Raw genomic sequence first — 19,700 nt, forward strand, 5'->3', positions numbered from 1 at the left:
GAATCTTTTTCCAGATGGCAGCAGGGTGAACAGACTGTGGTGGCAGCTATCTTTCAGTATCCTTTGGGCTCTGTGCAGACACCTCACTTCACCGAGTTCACTGATGATCTGTAGATGGGAACCAGTGATGTTCTGGGCAGTTCTTATCACCCACTGTAGAGCCTTCCTGTCCTGGGCCGTGCTTAAACCATGCCAGTTTGTGATGTTTCCAGTCAGTATGCTTTCTATTGTTCCTCTGTAGAAGTTAACCAGGATCTTGCTCTGGAATTAAGCCCTCCTAAGTTTACGAAGGAAGAAGAGCCTTTTCTGTGCTTTTCTAACCTGGGTGGTGATGTGTGAAGATAGGTTCTCAGTAATTCCACAGAACCTATAGATGTTTACCTGCTCCACCTCAGCTCCACTGATGTAGACAGGAGTGTGTCTTTGCCTCCTTCTTTCTAAAATCAACAATCAGCTCCTTGAGCAGTAGGTTGTTCTCTGTGCACCACTCTGCAAGATTGTTGATTTCCTCCCGGTACGAACATCAATCCTAATCATAAATATCTTTTTTTTTTTTTTTTTTTTTCCAAAGTTTTAACCCTTTAAATGCCAGGATTTTGTCATGATGCCACTATTTTTAATGATTAAAAAACCCACAAATAATGCATTATTTTCAATACTACAATAACATTGATTGTGACAATGCACTTAGTGGAAATAGCATATTATAGCATATTATAAGTGAAAAATCTTACCTGCTGATGGCTGTAGATGAAAAATCAGAGAATCACCTAAGTTGGTAGGAGTATTCCTCTGGAGACATGAATGTTTGTTCTTCGTGGAAATGTCTCTAATAGATGTTAAACTATGTCAGTCTGGATCAATGTTTTGACTGAGCGCAATGCTGACGTGTCTAAAACTTTATTTGCATAAAGCACTATAGTTTGGGAAAACCAACTAGTTTTATTTCCATTTTTGCATTTCAAATAATCTCTGATATCAGATATTACAGCATATAGAAATATATTTTGAATACTGTACCACATGAAATACAGCTTGTATATGCAAAGTCAAATGTCGTTATTTACATCATCATTATTTACAACCAGTGTGCATATTGTCATGTGTATCAACATCACTCACGTCTTCACTGCTTTACAGACTTGACAGTTCAAATACATCATTACAGACAAACACTCAGTTGATATTTACACATCACTTTGCCAGAATGTTGCAGGAGTTCTGCACAATGTTCTCATGGTCTATACATCTGCGCCTCATACAGGAGGTATTAATCTACTCACAAGTGTTCACGACAACCCATGCTAATGACACAAGCTGTGCTACCACACAGAGAGAACATGAGACTAAAGGGGACATCAAGACAAACTACAGCTCAGGTAGAGATCACACTATATATTTGTCGAAGAATGTGCTCACAAGCACACAAAGAAAAGACAGTAAAAAATCAAAAGCTAAAACGTGAATTAAAACAAAGAGCTGTCAAAGGGAGAGGCAGTTGCATGAGTGCAGAGGCACCAATATTCAACAGCACAGTGGGCTGCTGTCTCACAAAATTTACTATGAAAATGTATTCTTCGCCTGTGAAACAGAAGTTTGACCAAAATCATAAGTCAAGGTCTCCATGACAACTGAAGCAAACTCCATTTGCTGAAGACAATATTGACATGTGGTTGAGACACTGTTCATCAATCTGCACACACTGCAGTGACACACAACTGGATGAAAATCAGCAAAGTGTCCCTGTAATGCATGGATCACGCTGCCTGCGTGGTTTGTGCATCAAGGAGTGTTTTACTTTTTATTTAAACACCAATGTTAACAGGTTCAGTTTTCTGATGCTGCATTCAGATGCCTTTTACAAGCTATTAACCCTTCAAAACCTGAGCAAATTGGTTTGAGTTCTTGAAAACATGGAGGAAGAAAAGGCAATTAACGACTAGAAAGGAAATATTCCACAAGAAATTGGCAAACGGTGACAAGAAAATGACCTGAGAATTAGTTTTAAAAAGGGGGAGGAGATAATTAGAAAATGATCAGAAATAAATAAATAAAAAAACATGTTAATATTTTCCAGAAAATGAATTGTTATAATTAAATCTTTAAATTGAAATAATTGAAATTTAGAATTATTTTTACTTACATTTGGTTTTCATTTTCAGCACTTTATAGGGTTTGTATTGTTTGCTCTTTTTCTTACTTTTTTCAGGTAATTTTCTTGTAATTTTTAACTAATTTCTTGCAATTTTTTTTGGCCATGTCTTGTTAAGCTGCTTATTGCCTTCTCTATGTGTGTGTGTGTGTGTGTGTGTGTGTGTGTGTGTGTGTTTTAAGAACCAATTTGCTGAGGTTTCAAAGGGTTTAACAATGTTGTTTTGGTGCACCTCTCACAACAACTTTACTGTCTATATCTATAGAATATCTCACAGACATGATAAAACTATTTATATTTATCTTCAACTCAACTGTTTTTGTCTCGGTCCTTTAGCCTTTCTGTAAACAAAATCCCTTCATTAGTTAACATAAGGCTGTTAATGTAAAACACTGATGGCAAGTATCAAACGCAGACTTAATGTACAATGAGCTGTCTACTGTGTGGACACAACATGTGTATGAGCTGCAGCAGTTCAGCGAGATTGCCGTCATGCACAGGTAGAGGTAGGCAGTGTGGCTCGGGCATGAGATTTTCATCCTGATTGCTTTGCTGTGGTTATCGTGGTTGTTGAGCAGCTACTGTCAAAAATACAACACAGCAGGTGTGCCTGATACAGTGCAGCCAACAATCTCTGCTGTTTTAAAGACTTTGGTCATACACTAAAAGATCCCATGTTTCACCATAGCAACCTAAAGCTCAGAGACAAACTAAAACCCCTTTCCAACTGGACAAAAAAAACCCCACTAACATCCACTATGCTTTCTGTACCTAAAGGGAAAAGTTACAATAATACAATCATCAGCATTTATTCCCGGGACAATGGATTCTGCAACAGGTATTCATCAGCTCCAGCTCCGATCAGCAATGATGGAAAACAGGCAACCCGGTGGACATGATAATTTTGGCTTTACCAACTTTTCCATCACAATACAGTGATGTACCACCACAAAACACTGATCATCTCCAACCAAGCAGTGCTTGAAAATCATTCAAAATGAGCCCACACTGAGTCTGTCAGAGAAGCTGATTAATTAATAAATGTAAAAAAGCAGTAACCACCAGAACATTTTCACTGGCCTCCATGCTGCTTTCTACTGTTTTACCAACCTTTTCCAGCGCATTCATGACGGCTAATGTTACACACCATTACAAAAAACAAAAAGTATACCAAAGTGTCTAGTGGCAGTGGGAACAGAGTCTGTCATATATTTTTAGTGGGTTTTCCTGTGTTAAAAAAAAAAGCATATAAATGCCAATTTAGGTGGAAAAAGTGGCAAAAGAAAACAAAAGCCCCATGCTCTTATCCCTGTTATTCTCTTAAGTTATTATTAGGAATTCAGAAGTCAAGCACGTGTTGTAATTTCAGTTTCTGGCATAAATACCTTTTTATTGAAACTGGAAGAAAGGAAATCTGCCTGTTTGTCTACAAAATCCCCACAAAGAGCTATATTTGGGAATAAAACCAAAAAAGCAGAAGAGTGAAAACAACAAGATGTGAAATGCTGCAGCGGTTTATGCAGGGGAAATCTGATGCCAGCCTGTTGGTTTCATTTTCAAGCCTAACCAGAAACTCTGTTCATCGCTGTGGAGGAAATGTGTGAGCTCAAAATTACATCTTGTTTTCACTGTGGTCCTGTTGACTCATGTTGCCAGTGCTTAAACAAATTCATGACCAGCCATGCCAGGAGGATCTCTTGCTAGAGAAAAACTGATTCGTCTGTTGATAAAAGTCAGAAAGGTTATGGTTATGGTTTAGAAACTTTTGTATACCTGTAAAAATCAGACTGAGAAAATGATTCATGTTTTAAAATCTTGCATACAAATATAAGATACACAGTAAATAAAAAATATATATATAGTTTTAAGTTATGACTTTAAAATTCAGATTTAGCAATTTGTTATTCTACAGCTGCTGCCACAGCTATCAGCTAATAGTGGTCTGTACTGACATGTCTCCTTTGTTCCCTTAACCAGAAACCGATCTCCCAAACATGCAGCAACATGCACCAAGGTAAATTTATTTCTAAGACATGAAAATAATTCAGTTCCCAGAGAACAACTTCAAAAAGCTTAAATATGACAGAGAAAATCTCACTGCTTTAGCTTTAAGTTTGACATGTAAGCCTTGTTGGCTGACAGCAGGTCCCTTGTATTTAAGTTCTGGTATTTATCTGTCTTGTCCACAGAAAAACAGACACAGCTGCAGCCTAACATTAAACACACAGAGGTGTTTGAATTGATGCTTTTAACCTCATGTTCAGCTTGGGAGTGTGGCGCTAACAACACTTGATAGGGTAAATACCTGACAGATGACAGCAATGTCCTCAGCTTACTTTTCCTCTCAGCCCTGATTCAACAGGATGGGGTTAATCCACAGTGAGGGGTTTAGCATGGATACACACAACTATGTACAATGACTCAGCAGTCTCTTTGAACAGAGACTCATAACAATGTAAAAAACACCCACCATCAACCATTGAACAAGAGGAGCTAAAACAAAAAAACATATTATGTTTTGGATACAACCAGTTATTTGTTACAAAACTGACATCATCATGAAGTCTGTCCAGCCTCTTAATACAGTATATAGCACTATCTAAACACATTAGGAGGCTATATTGTAAGGTACAGAAAATGCTCTGTCATGAGCCCCACCAGCTGATAGCTACTGTTGCTCCATCTAGTCAAAGACCATCTATTGTCTGCTGAAATGACAACTGTCGCTGGCAGGTTTGATTAACTGTAGTTAAAGTTTATTGCAAACTTTTTTGCAATAAATGGGAGTTTTTTGGAAACTGACATGTTCCCTTTAGGCATATTTTATATTCGGAATTTGAATTTGTGCAATCCAAAGGGTAAATGGAAACCTAATGCCTACTGTATTGGTGGAGAGAATCCCTTCAATTTCTGAAAAGGCTTTTATTGTGAAACATTTGCAAGAAATTGTTGGGGAGAATTCAGTGACTAGCATGTGTGCGTGCAGTTTTCAATCTGCAATCAAATGTATTCATATTGCCATCTGGTGGCACTGTTTGTGATACTACAAAAACAGTTCGCCTGTTACATGAACACCTACAGTGACTTGAATAATAATAATTAAAACAGGAACAATCGGATGACATCCTGCACATCGTGAAAGCCAAGCAGCAGTAACTGTTTGTGGTCCACCATGTGGTCTGACATATCTGCAGGCCAGGTATCAACAACACAGCAAATCGTCTTCATGAATTAAATCTGATGTCATTTCAGCTGACAGCATCAACGATGAGAAGCTGCTTTTGTCCTCTTTAACCTAAAGGGGAGCGCTGTTTGTTTCAGAAATGAGCATGAATTCCCATGTCTGCCACCACTGTAACCTGCATCATGTGCAGTGCTACAGTGGATGGATGGATGGGCAACTTAGCAGCTATAGCTAGAGGGGCCAGGGCCTAACCAACAGTGCATTCTCACTGCAACTTTACTCTAGATGGCACATAATAAATCGCTGGCAGGTTAGATGCAAAACTGTATGATTAACAAGATGTATGTACATCTTTTTCTCTAAGAGAAACAAAAATAACAAGTTGATCGGCTTGAGAACTGGTTATCCTCGGGCCTCTGCTGATTGGTGGAATGAGTTTTGGAGTCAGCCCCTCCAACAGTTTCACATTGCTTTTTCAAACTTCATTTTCTCCATCTGTATGTGAATGTCATTACTGTCCCTCCAGCATTCATCACCACCTCACTTGTAGAGCAGCTGCAGCCGGCTGGTGTGGCAGTTATTTCGGCTGATCTTGCTGTCTGGCTGCTGGTAGAGGCTGGACGAGTTGCCGAAGGATGGAGCAACGGGGTGGAGGTCGGAGATGGGGGCGGGGTAGCCCGGAGGAGGGGCCAGGGACCGGGGATCGCTCTGGGGAATGGCGCGGGATGGAGAGCTGTGGTTCTGATTGGTGAGAGTGGACGCTCTTCTCCTGGAGCGCAGAGCCTGCCGCTCAGACAGCTGGTTCCTGAGCTCAGACACACGCTCTTCTTTCTGAGGGGACAAACCACAGCCACTCAACAATTTTCACCAGGGACAAATCCTCTAATCCTCTAAGACAGTTTTATGGAAGGCTTATGCTTTCATAGTTGACAGGAGTTGTCAAGAAGTTGTCAAGACTAGAGAATGGGGATGAGCACATACCGGGCTTGCTTCTGAATGATTCTCTAAATATGGCTTTGGGGGTCATATCTATCTATCTAGTGATATCTACAGAGCCTCTGAAGAAACAAGGGGGGGGAAAAAAGATACTCAAAACCATTATATGGAGAAAAGACAAAAAGATATTGAAAAAAATAGATGGTAAAAGTAGATGGAAAAAGAAAATAGATGGTAAAACAGAAATTGATGGTGAATAGAATACAGTGAAAAGAAAACAAAAACTGAAAAAACAGAAGGTGCGAAGAAAATAGATGGTGAGAAGTACAGAGAAGGTGAAAAATAGATGGTGAAAATAACAGATAGTAAAAAAAATAGATGATAAGAAAAAAGGTAATAAAGTCGCTAGAGAAAAAATGGTAAAAAAAAAAAAAAAGGGAAAAAATTGGTGGTACAAAAAATAAATGGTCACACACTGACAATAGATAAAACCCCATATAACCTTAACACTAAAGATCTGAACTTCCCCTTTAATCCCAATAAGATTTTAATTTTCCACATATGTAGAAAAAGAAAAAAAAGAGACTGGTGTGGAAAGTGAAAAGGCCGGGCTGACCTCCTGGATGATCTTCTGTAGCTCCTTGTTCTCTCTCTCCAGCTGTCTGGACTTCTCCTCGTCATTATTATTGGTGGACGAGCCCGTCTTCATGGTCTCCTGAGCATCCGACTGCCACTCACCCCGTGTGATCAGACGCCGCATCTACAAATCATGCAAATGCTTCCCTTACTGAACATGAAAACTAGTCAGGAATATACTTACTGAAGGAGCACATCAGGGCTCAGTTTTCTGATGGGGCTTAATTTAGTATAACATATTTGTCTAAACCTAAATATAGGTAATTATTATGATTATTTGGTGCTTAGTATTTTAGAATTATGACTATAGGGATATAAGGGGTTACTTTCAACACTGAGTCTAGCATTGCACAACCTCGTATTAACTGTGCTTGCTTGACTGTAAAGAACTTAATTTGATTTTGTAATTATCTAATCATATTATATAATTTTCCGGATTTTCTTATTGTCTAACTGTAACTTTAATAAGTATGCATCTACCTACGTTTGAATGTATTTATATTTTTTGACTCCTTGGTCAGCCCGTTAATGCTGAGCTTCTTATGTTGAAGTTAAAATTGATTCCACTGTATGCTGTGATTTTTCACATAATAATAACATCTACATCATCTAATAACATCTACTGTAAATACTAGAGGTCTGGCTTTACGTCACATGACTAAGAGACTCAAGTCACAAATGTTAAGACCCCAGACTTGACTAAAAACAAAAAAACTTGCAACTCGACTTGGACTTCAACACCACTGACTTTTGATTTCACTTGGACTTGAAAATACTTGATACCTTTCCCTGAACTCTGACTCAAAGTATGGTATTTAAAAAGTGAGCCACAAATTAATTCATTTCCTTTCAACAAATTTTAAAACCATTCATTCTTAGCAAGTTGACACCTAATTCTCCAGATCAGCTTTGTTTGAATCAGTTGGACAACATTAGATCAATTTGGAGAGAACCATGAAAAGCTGTTGTTGAGTTACATTGGAAAACATGATAACAAAAATAATTTTGTTCACTTACAGAACTACACATTGGTCAACAAAATACAAAGAACAGTATGCAGTATAGTTACAGGAAGAATGGGGGAATTCCACGTGTAGTTTGAACACTAAATATCTCTTCTTTGTACTATAATTAACAGAATATAAGTCAAAATGGATTTGCAAATCATTTCATTCTTCTAGTTTTTATTCACATTTTACACTACACCAACTTTTTTGGAACTGAGGTTGTACTTTGCTGCTGCAGCTGTATTTCATGGTTTGTGTTCCTTAAATGCACATACTGTATATGTGTTTTGCTGTTAGAGTGAGATTAGAAGATTGTTTTCAATTTGTGTGTGTGTGTGTGTGTGTGTGTGTGTGTGTGTGTGTGTGTGTGTGTGTGTGTGTGATAGATGTGGTGGAAAGACCAAAACCAGAGGAGTGGAAGCTGGTACAGCATCACACTAATGCACAGGGAATCAGTTAATTTAACCATCAAATGTTAACCGGTCCATATATTTTTGGCTGTATAGTGTATGACCGTGACCTCTCCTCTGTAAAATCTTCAATAATCAAAGTGTTTTCTGTGAGAGTAAATGAATACACTGGTGACAGCTGAGTGGACTGGTGAAGACTGGAGTATGTAGTGATGCTGACACAGCAGCACAGGTCTAATCCACAGGTCATTATGTGATATATTACAGCAGCTCAGATGACTTAGATCCCTGATGAAAAGCAATCCATTTCTGCTGACACATAAACTGCTGCTGTGATCTGCAGGGAGGGGCTGATGAGAGGAGGCAGCGCTCAACTATTACCTTGGGGATGAACAGAACCACCAGGGTGATGTAGACTGAGAAGACAATGGCCAAGGAGGCGAACGCGAAGGAGGCGTCCTGCTGAGAGGACAGGATCATGGTGACTGGAGCTGTTATCATGCACAGCACCTGAGGACAACAGAGGAGTGAAACAACATATTTAGTTAGTAAGTCTCTCATTACAGAAAAAGATAAGATCAGGTCAATGTTAGCCACAACAAGAGGACCTTATCCTTGAAATAAATGAAAAATACTTTTACGGATAAAACATTGTCATACATGATAAAGAAGACAGACAAAACAACAAAAATAGCCATGTCATTTAAACATATAACCAAAAAATACATAATTATCCTTTAAACATTTGAGCAATTAGGTCTTATTTTTATCAAAAACATGGGAATGGGTAACAAGCAAAACATGGCCCAAAAATTGGCAAGAAATAAGTAAAAATGTTTAAAGAAAATTACCTGAACAAAAGCAAAAAAGTAAAATAAAAGAAGAAACAGAAACAAACAAGAGCTTTTGAAATATAAAAATATTAGAATTAGAAATGTACTTTTGAGGACATTTTCCCTATTTTTAAAAATAATCTACTAATTATGTAATTTCTTTAAAACAAATTTTTAGGCTATTGTTACTAATTTCTTGCAATTTTTCGGGACTTCTTTTGTCAAGGTGGTCACTTTTTTTTATTTTGTTTTTACTATGTTTTCAAAAGAATCAAACTAAGTTGATTAAGGATCAAACAGCCTGTGAACAGCAAAAAAAGAGAGATTTATTTCCAAAAACTAAGAGGAAAGGAAAGTGGTATATAAGATCAAAGTCCGGGCACTCAGGGTGGTTTGAAAAACACAAAAGGCCTTAAATTCACGGGACAAGAAACATTAAAAATACACCAACACATGTCAGATTGCGCTTAGGGTGTAATGACACATTAAGACAAAAAGTGATTAAAGCTGCATTCACCAGAGGTGTGCACTGATGAAAGCATACAACATCTTTTTCTGGCCTCTAGAATAGCACGCAATAAATATGACAGATTATTACTAAGAATACAAAAAAAGCCCCTTTCATAGACTGTGACAATCTTACAAAGACACCACCTTTAAAATGCTGCATTCAGGACAATCATAAAACAACATCAGCAATGCAATCAAACAACAAGAAAAAAAAAACAAAAAAAGAAAAACATTACTGTATATTAAGCATTGTAAAGTTAGTCAGTTTAAATAAATCCCATCATACCATGCTTTCATGGTGTGTTTAGCCACAGGAATATTCAAACTTCCAGTCCGAAAGGCTCAGCTACTCTGTGAACAGTGGAAAACTAATGTTGTTCCAGATTTCAAAGGTTTAAACTCTTTGGAGGATAATCTTTGTTGAATCTTTACTAAAAGTTGAAGCTTTAAACAGAATCCAATATGAAAACCAAATAAACAAATGACCTCCACATTCTTATAAAGGCTAAACTGAATAATGTCGCCCTCTAGTGTTTCTCCTTGTGTATGCATTCATATTATACTAGCATCACTGACATACAACATTTTCATTTCAGGTTTATATACGTATTTAAGTAAAAACTTTTTATCAAAGATGAGAAAATCAAAAATATTTTACTATAGTGTTGCTCCCCAAATATAACAGGTACTGACAGAAAAAAACCTGAATATTATCAGCAAGACTCCAAATATGAGAGAAATTATATCTGCATTAAGATTATCAATAAAGGGGATTTAGTGACATCTCATGGTAAGGGCTGCAGATTGCAGCTAGTTGATACTTCTGGTTAGAGTGCCACCAGTGATCATTTTTTTCAGGAGGTCTTTACCAAGAGCTGGATTATCAACAGAGATCTCTTCCTCTCCAGATTAAACAGACCAGGTGATTTAACCCTTGGAAACCTAAGCAAATTGGTTTGATGGCTTTGGACAGCAGGAGAAGAAGGCTGAATTTACAAAAAAAACTTTGTAAGAATATAATAAAATACATTAAAAAAGGAAAAGAAAGTTAAAAAAAAAAACCAAAAAAAAAAAAAAAACCCAACAACAACATCATGTAAATGACCTGTAAAAAGTGCTTAAAAATTCTATTCTGATTCTGATATTCTGATAATTATAAATATAGCTTTTCCCTAGGTTTTTTCTTTTTTCCTTAGACATTTTCATATATATATATATATATATATATATATATATATATATATATATATATATATATATATATATATATATATATATATATATATTTTCTTGCAATTTGTGAAATATTTTTTACCAAGTTGCCTATTACCTTTTTCTTGTGTTTTTTGAAAGAAATCACACTAAATCAGATCAAAGTTATCAAATGCTTGTGAAAGGGGTCTGAAAGCAGCATATAATTGTGATGTTGCTTCAGGGTTTAAAAAACTGAATAAAAGAAATTCATGTTACAAATCAATGTTTCACTGATGCTGTTTGGCATGTTAGACGTGGACTGCTAGCATAATGTGTGCGCTTCTATTTTCTCTGATAATCAAAGGAGCCGTATTATATGTAAAAGTCTCTTTACACACAACAAACAAATCTGAATCGATCGGAAGCTGTGCTTGTCGTGGAAAAGATGCTAACTGTAGTGGCTGATGTGAAATCAAGAATCATTCACCAGTGTGATAGCTACTGTAGAAACATTTTAGTGCAACATGGCAATCTCCGTAGACGAGGACCTGCTCCCTATGCAGATATAAACAGCTCTTCCTAAGGTAACAAAATCACAACCAATCTTATTTTCAGCTGATTATAAACTAAAGAATACAGACTTGTTATATTATATTCCATTTCTGTCAGTATAACCCCCTAAATCCTACACACTGGACCTTTAAGAATAATATTATAATTTGCTGAATTTGACTCATGTCTCGTTTCATTGTTACTAATCATCTATCCATCCATCTATTTTCTTCTTCTGCTCATCCGGGGTCGGGTTGTGGGGGCAGCAGCCTAAGCAGGGAAGCCCAGACTTCCTTTTTCCCGGCCACTTCGTCCAGCTCTTACCGGGTGGTCCCAAGGCATTCCCAGGCCAGCTGAGAGACATAGTCTCTCCAGCATGTCCTGGGTCTTCCACGGGGTCTCCTACTGGCATTCTGTCCATAAAAGTTATGAACAGAATCGGTGACAAAGGGCAGCCCTGGCGGAGTCCAACCCTCACCGGGAACGAGTCTGACTTACTGCTGGCAATGCGCACCAAGCTCTGGCACCGGTCATACAGGGAACGGACGGCCCGTATCAGGGGGTCCGATACCCCATATTCCCGGAGTATCCCCCACAAGACTCCCCGAGGGACATAGTCGAATGCCTTCTCCAAATCCACAAAGCACACGTGGACTGGTTGGGCAAACTCCTTAAGGATCCTGCCAAGGGTCCAGAGCTGGTCCACAGTTCCATGACCAGGACGAAAACCGCACTGTTCCTCCTGAATCCAAGGTTTGACTGTCCAGCAGACCCTCCTCTCCAGTACCCCTGAACAGACCTTACCAGGGAGGCTGAGGAGTGTGATCCCCCTATAATTGGAACATACCCTCCGGTCCCTCTTCTTAAAAAGAGGGACCACCAGCCCAGTCTGCCAGTCCAGAGGCACTGCCCCCGATGTCCACGCAATGCTGCAGAGTTGTGTCAACCATGACAGCCCCACAACATCCAGGGCCCTAAGACTGCTCATCATATGATTGTGATATAAATGGTCAACCTGGAAACTCAGGTTTTATTTCTGTCATGCCTACAAACTTTAATCTGAATAAGAAAGTGTAAGAGTGAAAGAATGTAAAAAGGAAAGAATCAGAAGGAGTGAGAGAGAGGTGGCAGGAGGAGAAGAGAAACGGACAGAGACTGAGCACGACATCAAATGAAACACAAGAGAGGTGGAGGTGAGGCTGGAAATCAATACATATTGATCAACAGTCAGTCACCTCTGAGCCAAAGCTGAAAAATCCCATCCAGACTGGCAAATGGATGCAGTAGGCTGAGACCAGCAGCAGCCATGTTTTCTCTGCTGTGTCATTACTCACACACAGCAATGCACAAATACAATCCTGCCCTCCGCTTACACACTACTCATCCAATTCATTTCAGCCCTTTACTGGAACAAACAGCATTTTTGTGCACTTTGGGGGTTCATGGGGGGAGAACTAACCACTGTCATTCATCTGGAAAAGGACTGTTTCCACACAGTCTGCATCCATCCATCCATCCATCCATCCATCCATGCATCCATTTGTCGTTCCATCCATCCTTCCATCCATCCATCCATCCATCCATCATCCATCCATCCATTTGTCATTCAGTCCATTCATCCATCCATCCATTTGTCATTCAGTCCATCCATCCATCCATCCATTTGTCCTTCAATCCATCCATCCATCCATGCATCCATCATCCGTCCATGCATCCTTCCAACCATCCATCCATTCGTCCATCCATCCATCCATCCATCATCATCTGTCCATCTATCCATCCATCAAACTGTCCGCCCGTCCGTCTGTCCATCCATCCATTCATCCATCCATCCACCCATCCATCCATCAACCAAACTGTTAGCCTGTTCGTCCGTCCGTTCATCCATCTTCTTTCCATGCATCCTACCATGCACCATGCATCCATCCATGCATCCATCATTTTTGTCGTGGTCCTTTGAAGAATTTGAAAGATAATGTTGATTGTTGATTGTTGTTTGTCATTATGGTTACAACACACGTCATTGGGGCCATGAAGTCTGTCACACTCACTTATTTGAGAACTAAGCCAAGCATGACCCTGTGAGGATGAAAAATGAAGTCATCATGAAAAGAGCCAAAACTACAGTTCCATTGACAACCACTTGAGGCTGGCTCTAGAACAGAGTAAATCCCCATAAACGTCAATATTAAAATGCCAGCTTTATAGCATAAATAAATATGCTTACAGCCGGATACAAAAACAGTTAATGTCAACATTCATGATGACTGTACCTTTTTACATTTTATTAAGACACAAAGATATGGCTGCTATGGTGACAAACTGTAACCAACCGTTAAAAAAACACCTTTGAAGTGCATCTGAAATACAGCTGAAAGCACCTGTGGAGCAGAGCTTCGTGTGCGTGGCAAAAAGTGACCGACAAGTTGCGCGACTCTGCACCTTGAGCTGAAAAGTTGTAAATATTTTAACTTCACATCCAAAAACCGGCAGAAAAATGTGACGCGCAGCAGCAAAAGAGGAACGCCCAAAAAGCGCATTGTACCATAGGGAAACAAGGGTTTGCTAGTTGCGTTTCTCTAGTGACGCGTCTCAGTGTGATCGGCTCTCTGTCCTACAAAGGGCAATTTAAGGCACACGGATGATTCATTTACACATAAACAAAAAAGTCTAAAAACAACATGCAGATATTTTGGTGTTGCAGGTGAAGGATGGGAGATTTATGCCTCTGAGTTTTCTGATGTCACGTCAAGTCAATTCAATTTTATTTATAAAGCCCATTATCACAAAACATGGTTTGCCTCAGAGGGCTTTACAGCATATGACAATCCTCTGCCCTTAGACCCTCATATCACCGAAGGAAAAACTCCCTAAAAAGAACTCCTGTAATGGGGGGAAAAAAGGAAGAAACCTTAGGAAGAGTGGCAGAGGATAATAAGGGATCCCTCTTCCAGGACGGACAGACGTGCAATAGATGTCGTAAATAACAATTGAATTACAAAAAGGAAAGAGAATGAGAGGGGGAGAGATGCACAGCAATAATGGAATGATAATGCATGTCATATTACAATAATGATAAGTGTAAAATTATTAATTTCACTCTTTGATAATATTGTGGGTGTTGCATATATTGATAGTGGAGGCGTCCATGTCAATACAATAGAGGAGGATGATATTGAGTTTGTGGTGTTCACAAAACTCAAACTTTCCTCAGCAATGTCTCTCAAACACAGACACGGTGTCTCTGTTTCTCCGGATTATCAAAACAGCACATTGTGAAGAGTTTTCATTAGAACTACTTCTCTACTTTCTCCCACAGATTAAGTCCCTATGAATTATGGACCATTTTCTGCTCCGACAATACCAGACAACTATTTTTTATATCCAAAACACATTGAAGATCCCATAAATAGATCCTAGAGCCAACCAATGTTTGCAGATCACAGCACCAGGATCAAACTAATTTGTTTTCAAGAGAGAGGGGCTGACAGGCCACTCGCTCATGAATAGCAGAGCAAAGCAGAAGGAAAGAGAGGAGAGGAAAGACAGCAATAAACACTTCTCTCCCTGGACCAATTTGCATTTCACCCACTCAGTTTAGGCTTAAATTGGGTTCGGTGCATAATGGATAATCCTCAGAGATGAATTAAAGTACGACGACGGAAATGAAAATCACAGAATCAGCTGGAGATGTTTCTGATTAAAAAGCCACTTTGAGCATGAGTGTGTGTGTATGTGTGTGTGTGTGTGTGTGTGTGTGTGTGTTTGACTGGCTCGAAAAAGAATGGCATTTCAAACCAGCAGCAGATGCCTCACTTGTCTCTTAAATTGTCATGCAGAGAAGAATACTTTGCGATTTGTCTAGTGAAATTTGGTTGCAGTGAAAGAACTTCTTGTTCTTGGATTCACATTAAAAAGCTGAACAATCGACTACTTTATCTGGCGGTGTGACAGAGCGAACAGGCCCAGCCAATTATAGACACACAGAGCAGTATGTCTTTGAAGATCACTTGAGGGAAGAATGTCAGACATATTCACAGTGAGCAGCTGAAAATCCTTCAGAAACCTGGTCACAGTCATACCTTTGCTGCCGACAATGTCAGACAGACAGAATGCAAAGGAATTTTAAGAGCAGTGTTACTGCATATTGAAGCCCACTGAAAAGTCAAACAGCCACATTATTTGCTGTCTTTAGCTTATCACAGATATTAAAAACATGGTGGCCAATAAATATAAGTTATATTAGTAGAGAAATGCCAAAGATAGACCATGTCTCCAATACATAATCGTATACCTGAGAGGGCTGACAAGTTGTTTTTATACACTGTAAAATTTGTTGCTCACAACACATCTTGGTACAAGTACAAGTAATAATGTAAAACATTTTCATTTCAATAAATGTGTGTTAAGTCACTGTCTGTCCACAAACTAGTGGAAACAAAAGTGATTGAGTTTCTGGCCCACTAATCAAAGTATTGCATTACTAATATATTTGCAATTTTATGAACTGGGCAACGTTTGTGGAAAAAATGCTGTATAATACAACAAGTAGTTCCAACTAAGCAATCTGATTGGTCCACATGACATTTAGAAAGTGCTCAAATTTTCATGACAGCACACCTGTCCACACCACATAGGCTTCAGCCCCCTGCAACCCTTTTTGATAACCCATTTTGGTGATGCTACATGTGCATTATATTTTATTAAATAAAAAAAAAACAAAAAAACAAAACTTGTATGTATGTTGTGTCACAAGAGCATAAATAAGACTTACGACCTAAGGAACCAGCCAGGATAGAGTTAAGCCATTTACTTGTGTGGGGATTTCAGCTTGACCTATAAAGGTGTTTTCTGCTTTTCAGCAGAAATTGCGAGGGGAAATGTGGGTCATTTTGAAACCCTCTGCATGTGGTTTCCATTGCATTTAAAGGCTGGGTAAACTTCCTCCAGGCTTTGCAAGAAACAGACCTGAGAAACAGTTTGGCAACTCACATTATTGTTTTGTCTGTCAAATGTTTCCCACAGCCTGAGGTTGCATATTCAGTTTTCTTGTTTTATCTAAATAATAGTCCAACGCACAGAGATATTTAGTATTCCATTGCTGTATAAGAAAAGCAGCAAATCTCCACCAATGGGAAGCTGGAAATATATATGGAATTTAATATAATTTGCCTGAAAAGTTACTGAAATGATTAACTGATTGTAAAAATACCTGCAGATTAATTTTCTATCAATTTCTTTCATGTGACTTTATTTCTGATGATGAGGAAACATCACAGCCTTGTCAGTTCAGGTCTCTGGTGGTGGTGTCATCACTCAGTACACACACACATCCCGTGCTGCAGGGCCCACCGGCCGATTTTTCCCTCATTTATGCCCACAAATTGGGCTGGAGGTGAGCCTCGCCATCAAGGATGGCAGAGCTTCCTCAGCAGAGCTTGAAACGAGAGAGAAGAGGTCGGAGTAAAAAGTAAACATGCTGGGAGAGAGAATCTGCGCTGGTGAAGGATTGGAAGTGAAAGACCAAGTCTGCAGATTAACACAGAGCCTTGCACAGAGGCACGCTACTGACAAATACATTAGTCTGGCTGCAATCAGCTCTAGCCACAAACACATACATGAATCTGCCTTTTCACATGCTGAACATATATTATATACATATATATCTATGTATAGATAGATAGATAGATAGATTGATAGATAGATACATAGATATGATGGGCCCTTGTGCGTGCTTGTTACTAGTTATGCGCCTAAACTAGCTACCCTATAATCTCATGTCTCAACACATGATCAAACAGAGACCTGACACTGGATAACACCAACAAACATGGTACACAGAAATCATCATCGCTATACATGTAGGCTACATGACACAAATACTAATGGAAAAAAACAAGCTTTTCATTCAATTGGATAGTTTATTACAGCTTATTTATAGTTTATGTAAAATGAGAATCGAATTTATCACATGTTGACAATTCTATCTATCTATCTCGATATTGTAGGAACCTGGGAACTCCACATATGATTCATTCATTTGGACACTTGACACTGGACATGTGTCACATGTCCTGAGTTCCTTCTTCAAAATGGCTACTGTTGTCTTCTTTGTTCCTCAAACAAAGAAGAGCTATTTGAACTCAACATCTCAGAGTGCCTCATGTTCTGACACCTAAGTGATAGATTTTCCAACAGGTCCATCTTTAGACATGATTTGTCCACCACTGTCACCAAGAATGTTACAAAGCCAAGAAGAGACGCCTCTTTTCTTCAGCCAGCAACCCAAATAACTCTTCTACCACACCTGGATTGGCAACTAACATCTGGGCATAGCATTAGGACATAAGTACAGGCTGAGCAAGACTGTTTACTTTGTCTTTTGTTATATCATGTGTAACATGTTTTGATGTTCATGCTATCGAATGAGTCGTTGTTGTGATTTCTTTGTTATTGGGTTACTGGGTTGGTTTGGATTTAGTTTGTTAATGCCTCACACACAGAGGGTCTTGCATGTAACTGAACACCCTTTTACTAGCCAAGGTACCTCACATACATATTAGATCACATACATGCAGTCAGAAATTGGCTGTACTGTACTTCAGCACATAGAGAAGGGACTTAAAGTTCCCGCCTTTTCTTTGTTCCTTTGTATGACCAACCACATGGTCAGCTAAGGCCTTGCATGAGGCCTAATCACAAAAAGGGATGGCCCGTGTTAAAGCCAAATCCCTACAATATAGATATATAGATATGAGCGAGAGAGAGAGAGAGAGAGAGGCAGGTCCTCAGGCAGCTCAGGAACATTTCATTTCCAGGTTTCTGTCAAAGATTACTCACAGTGGTGCACTGATTATCCTGTGGTAGTACTTTGAATGCTGCTCTGTTAGTCGTCTTCCAGTCATCTCAGAGAACACTGAATGTCAAGGTATAAAAATACATTTTGTATGGAGCTGAAATGCTCTCCATGATTTGTCAGTGGGTGTTTTGTTCACTCTGAGCTCTCTATCAGCTCCCAAATCAGTGTTTGGAGGAAAGTCAACCACTCAACTGCAAAATTATTTCAAGCTTACATTCATTGTTTTCTCACTGGATGTAGCCCTGCTTAAATAAAGTCATTCTGTAGTTTGGTGATTCCACAATGATCATGAGTGAATAGCACTGGTCTTTTAACCCTTTGAAACTTGAGCAAATCAATTTCTTTAAAAAATATGCAAAGAGGGTGACAAGCAGCTTAAAAATTGGCCCAAAACTTACCTTGAAAAGCAAAGAAAATGTATATATAAATCTTAACTTACGTCTACTTGACATCTAAGTATTACATTTACTTGAAATGTAACTGTAATTACCAAATTAAGTAAAGATGCTGCAACTTACAACTTGTAGTGAATGACCTTTTTCTTTTTAAGTGTTAGCAGCTTCAGTAAACCAAGCTAATCTGCCTTAACTTGACCATCACAAAGAGGATTATGCCAGTGATGAAATTAGGAGATTTGTGAGTTCTGCTTTATTAAAATAATTGAGAAAATACAAATATGATTATATATATATAGATATATAGCAGAGTAAACTTGGTTTACTGAAGTTGCTAAAACTTAGAGAGATTGATTTGATCACATTTGTTATTTTTAAGTTGCAACAAGTTTACAAAATCAAATAAATACCTGATTTTATTTTAGTTTTCTAGATTTCTTTTAAGTAAAGATAACAATTTTAACCATCAGTTTTTGCAGAGTAAAAAAAAGAAAAGTAAAAAAAAATAATCAGTAATCAATAATCATAATCAAGAGAATGTAAGTATAGTTCTATGGACATTTCCCTTGTTTTTTTCTAGTCATGTTTAATAATGCCCCTAAGCCAATTTTCAGATCATTTCCTTTTAACCTTTACTTTCTTTTTCGTTTTAGAGTTAAGGGTCCAATCAAGAATTCCTATAATGTCATCTTGGTTATCCCAAGGCAGAATAAAGAGAACAAAGCTATTTGATACCAGGTGTAAATGCAAAGGCCTGTGGATCACGTGTCATTATCCAAATAATGTATCCAGACACAGATCACATGTAGAAAACAGTTCTCAAACTCAAGTGACAGCTAACTCAACAAACAGCAACGGCAGCTGTAAATGTCCGCAAATTGGGAAAACAGTGAGATTCAGGAGCTCCTTACCCTCTGAGCAGAGGGCGAGATCAGCTGTCAAATAACAGAGACAGCAAATGATTGTTATTGACCTTGTGCCATTGTTATTGTTTACAAAGCGCTGCCAATGCATATGTTATATGTTAGACAA

The 19,700-nt window shown here is 38.5% G+C and overlaps 1 protein-coding gene across 3 annotated transcripts in view; it reads right to left on the minus strand.

The window, feature by feature from the left end:
- Positions 1-3,245: 3,245 nt before the first annotated feature.
- Positions 3,246-19,700, minus strand: part of LOC121957600 (gamma-aminobutyric acid type B receptor subunit 1-like) — a 102,839-nt gene continuing 86,384 nt past the window's right edge. For all 3 annotated transcript variants that reach the window (XM_042506256.1, XM_042506255.1, XM_042506254.1), the window contains 3 exons: positions 8,707-8,835; positions 6,889-7,032; positions 3,246-6,167 (listed from right to left, as the gene is read on the minus strand). In XM_042506256.1, coding sequence (XP_042362190.1) covers positions 5,877-6,167; positions 6,889-7,032; positions 8,707-8,835 — 564 coding nt within the window. In that variant the 3' untranslated portion in view covers positions 3,246-5,876. The remainder of the gene's footprint in view (positions 6,168-6,888; positions 7,033-8,706; positions 8,836-19,700) is intronic.

Source organism: Plectropomus leopardus, chromosome 18, assembly GCF_008729295.1.
Source record: "Plectropomus leopardus isolate mb chromosome 18, YSFRI_Pleo_2.0, whole genome shotgun sequence".
Taxonomy (NCBI): Eukaryota; Metazoa; Chordata; class Actinopteri; order Perciformes; family Serranidae; genus Plectropomus; species Plectropomus leopardus.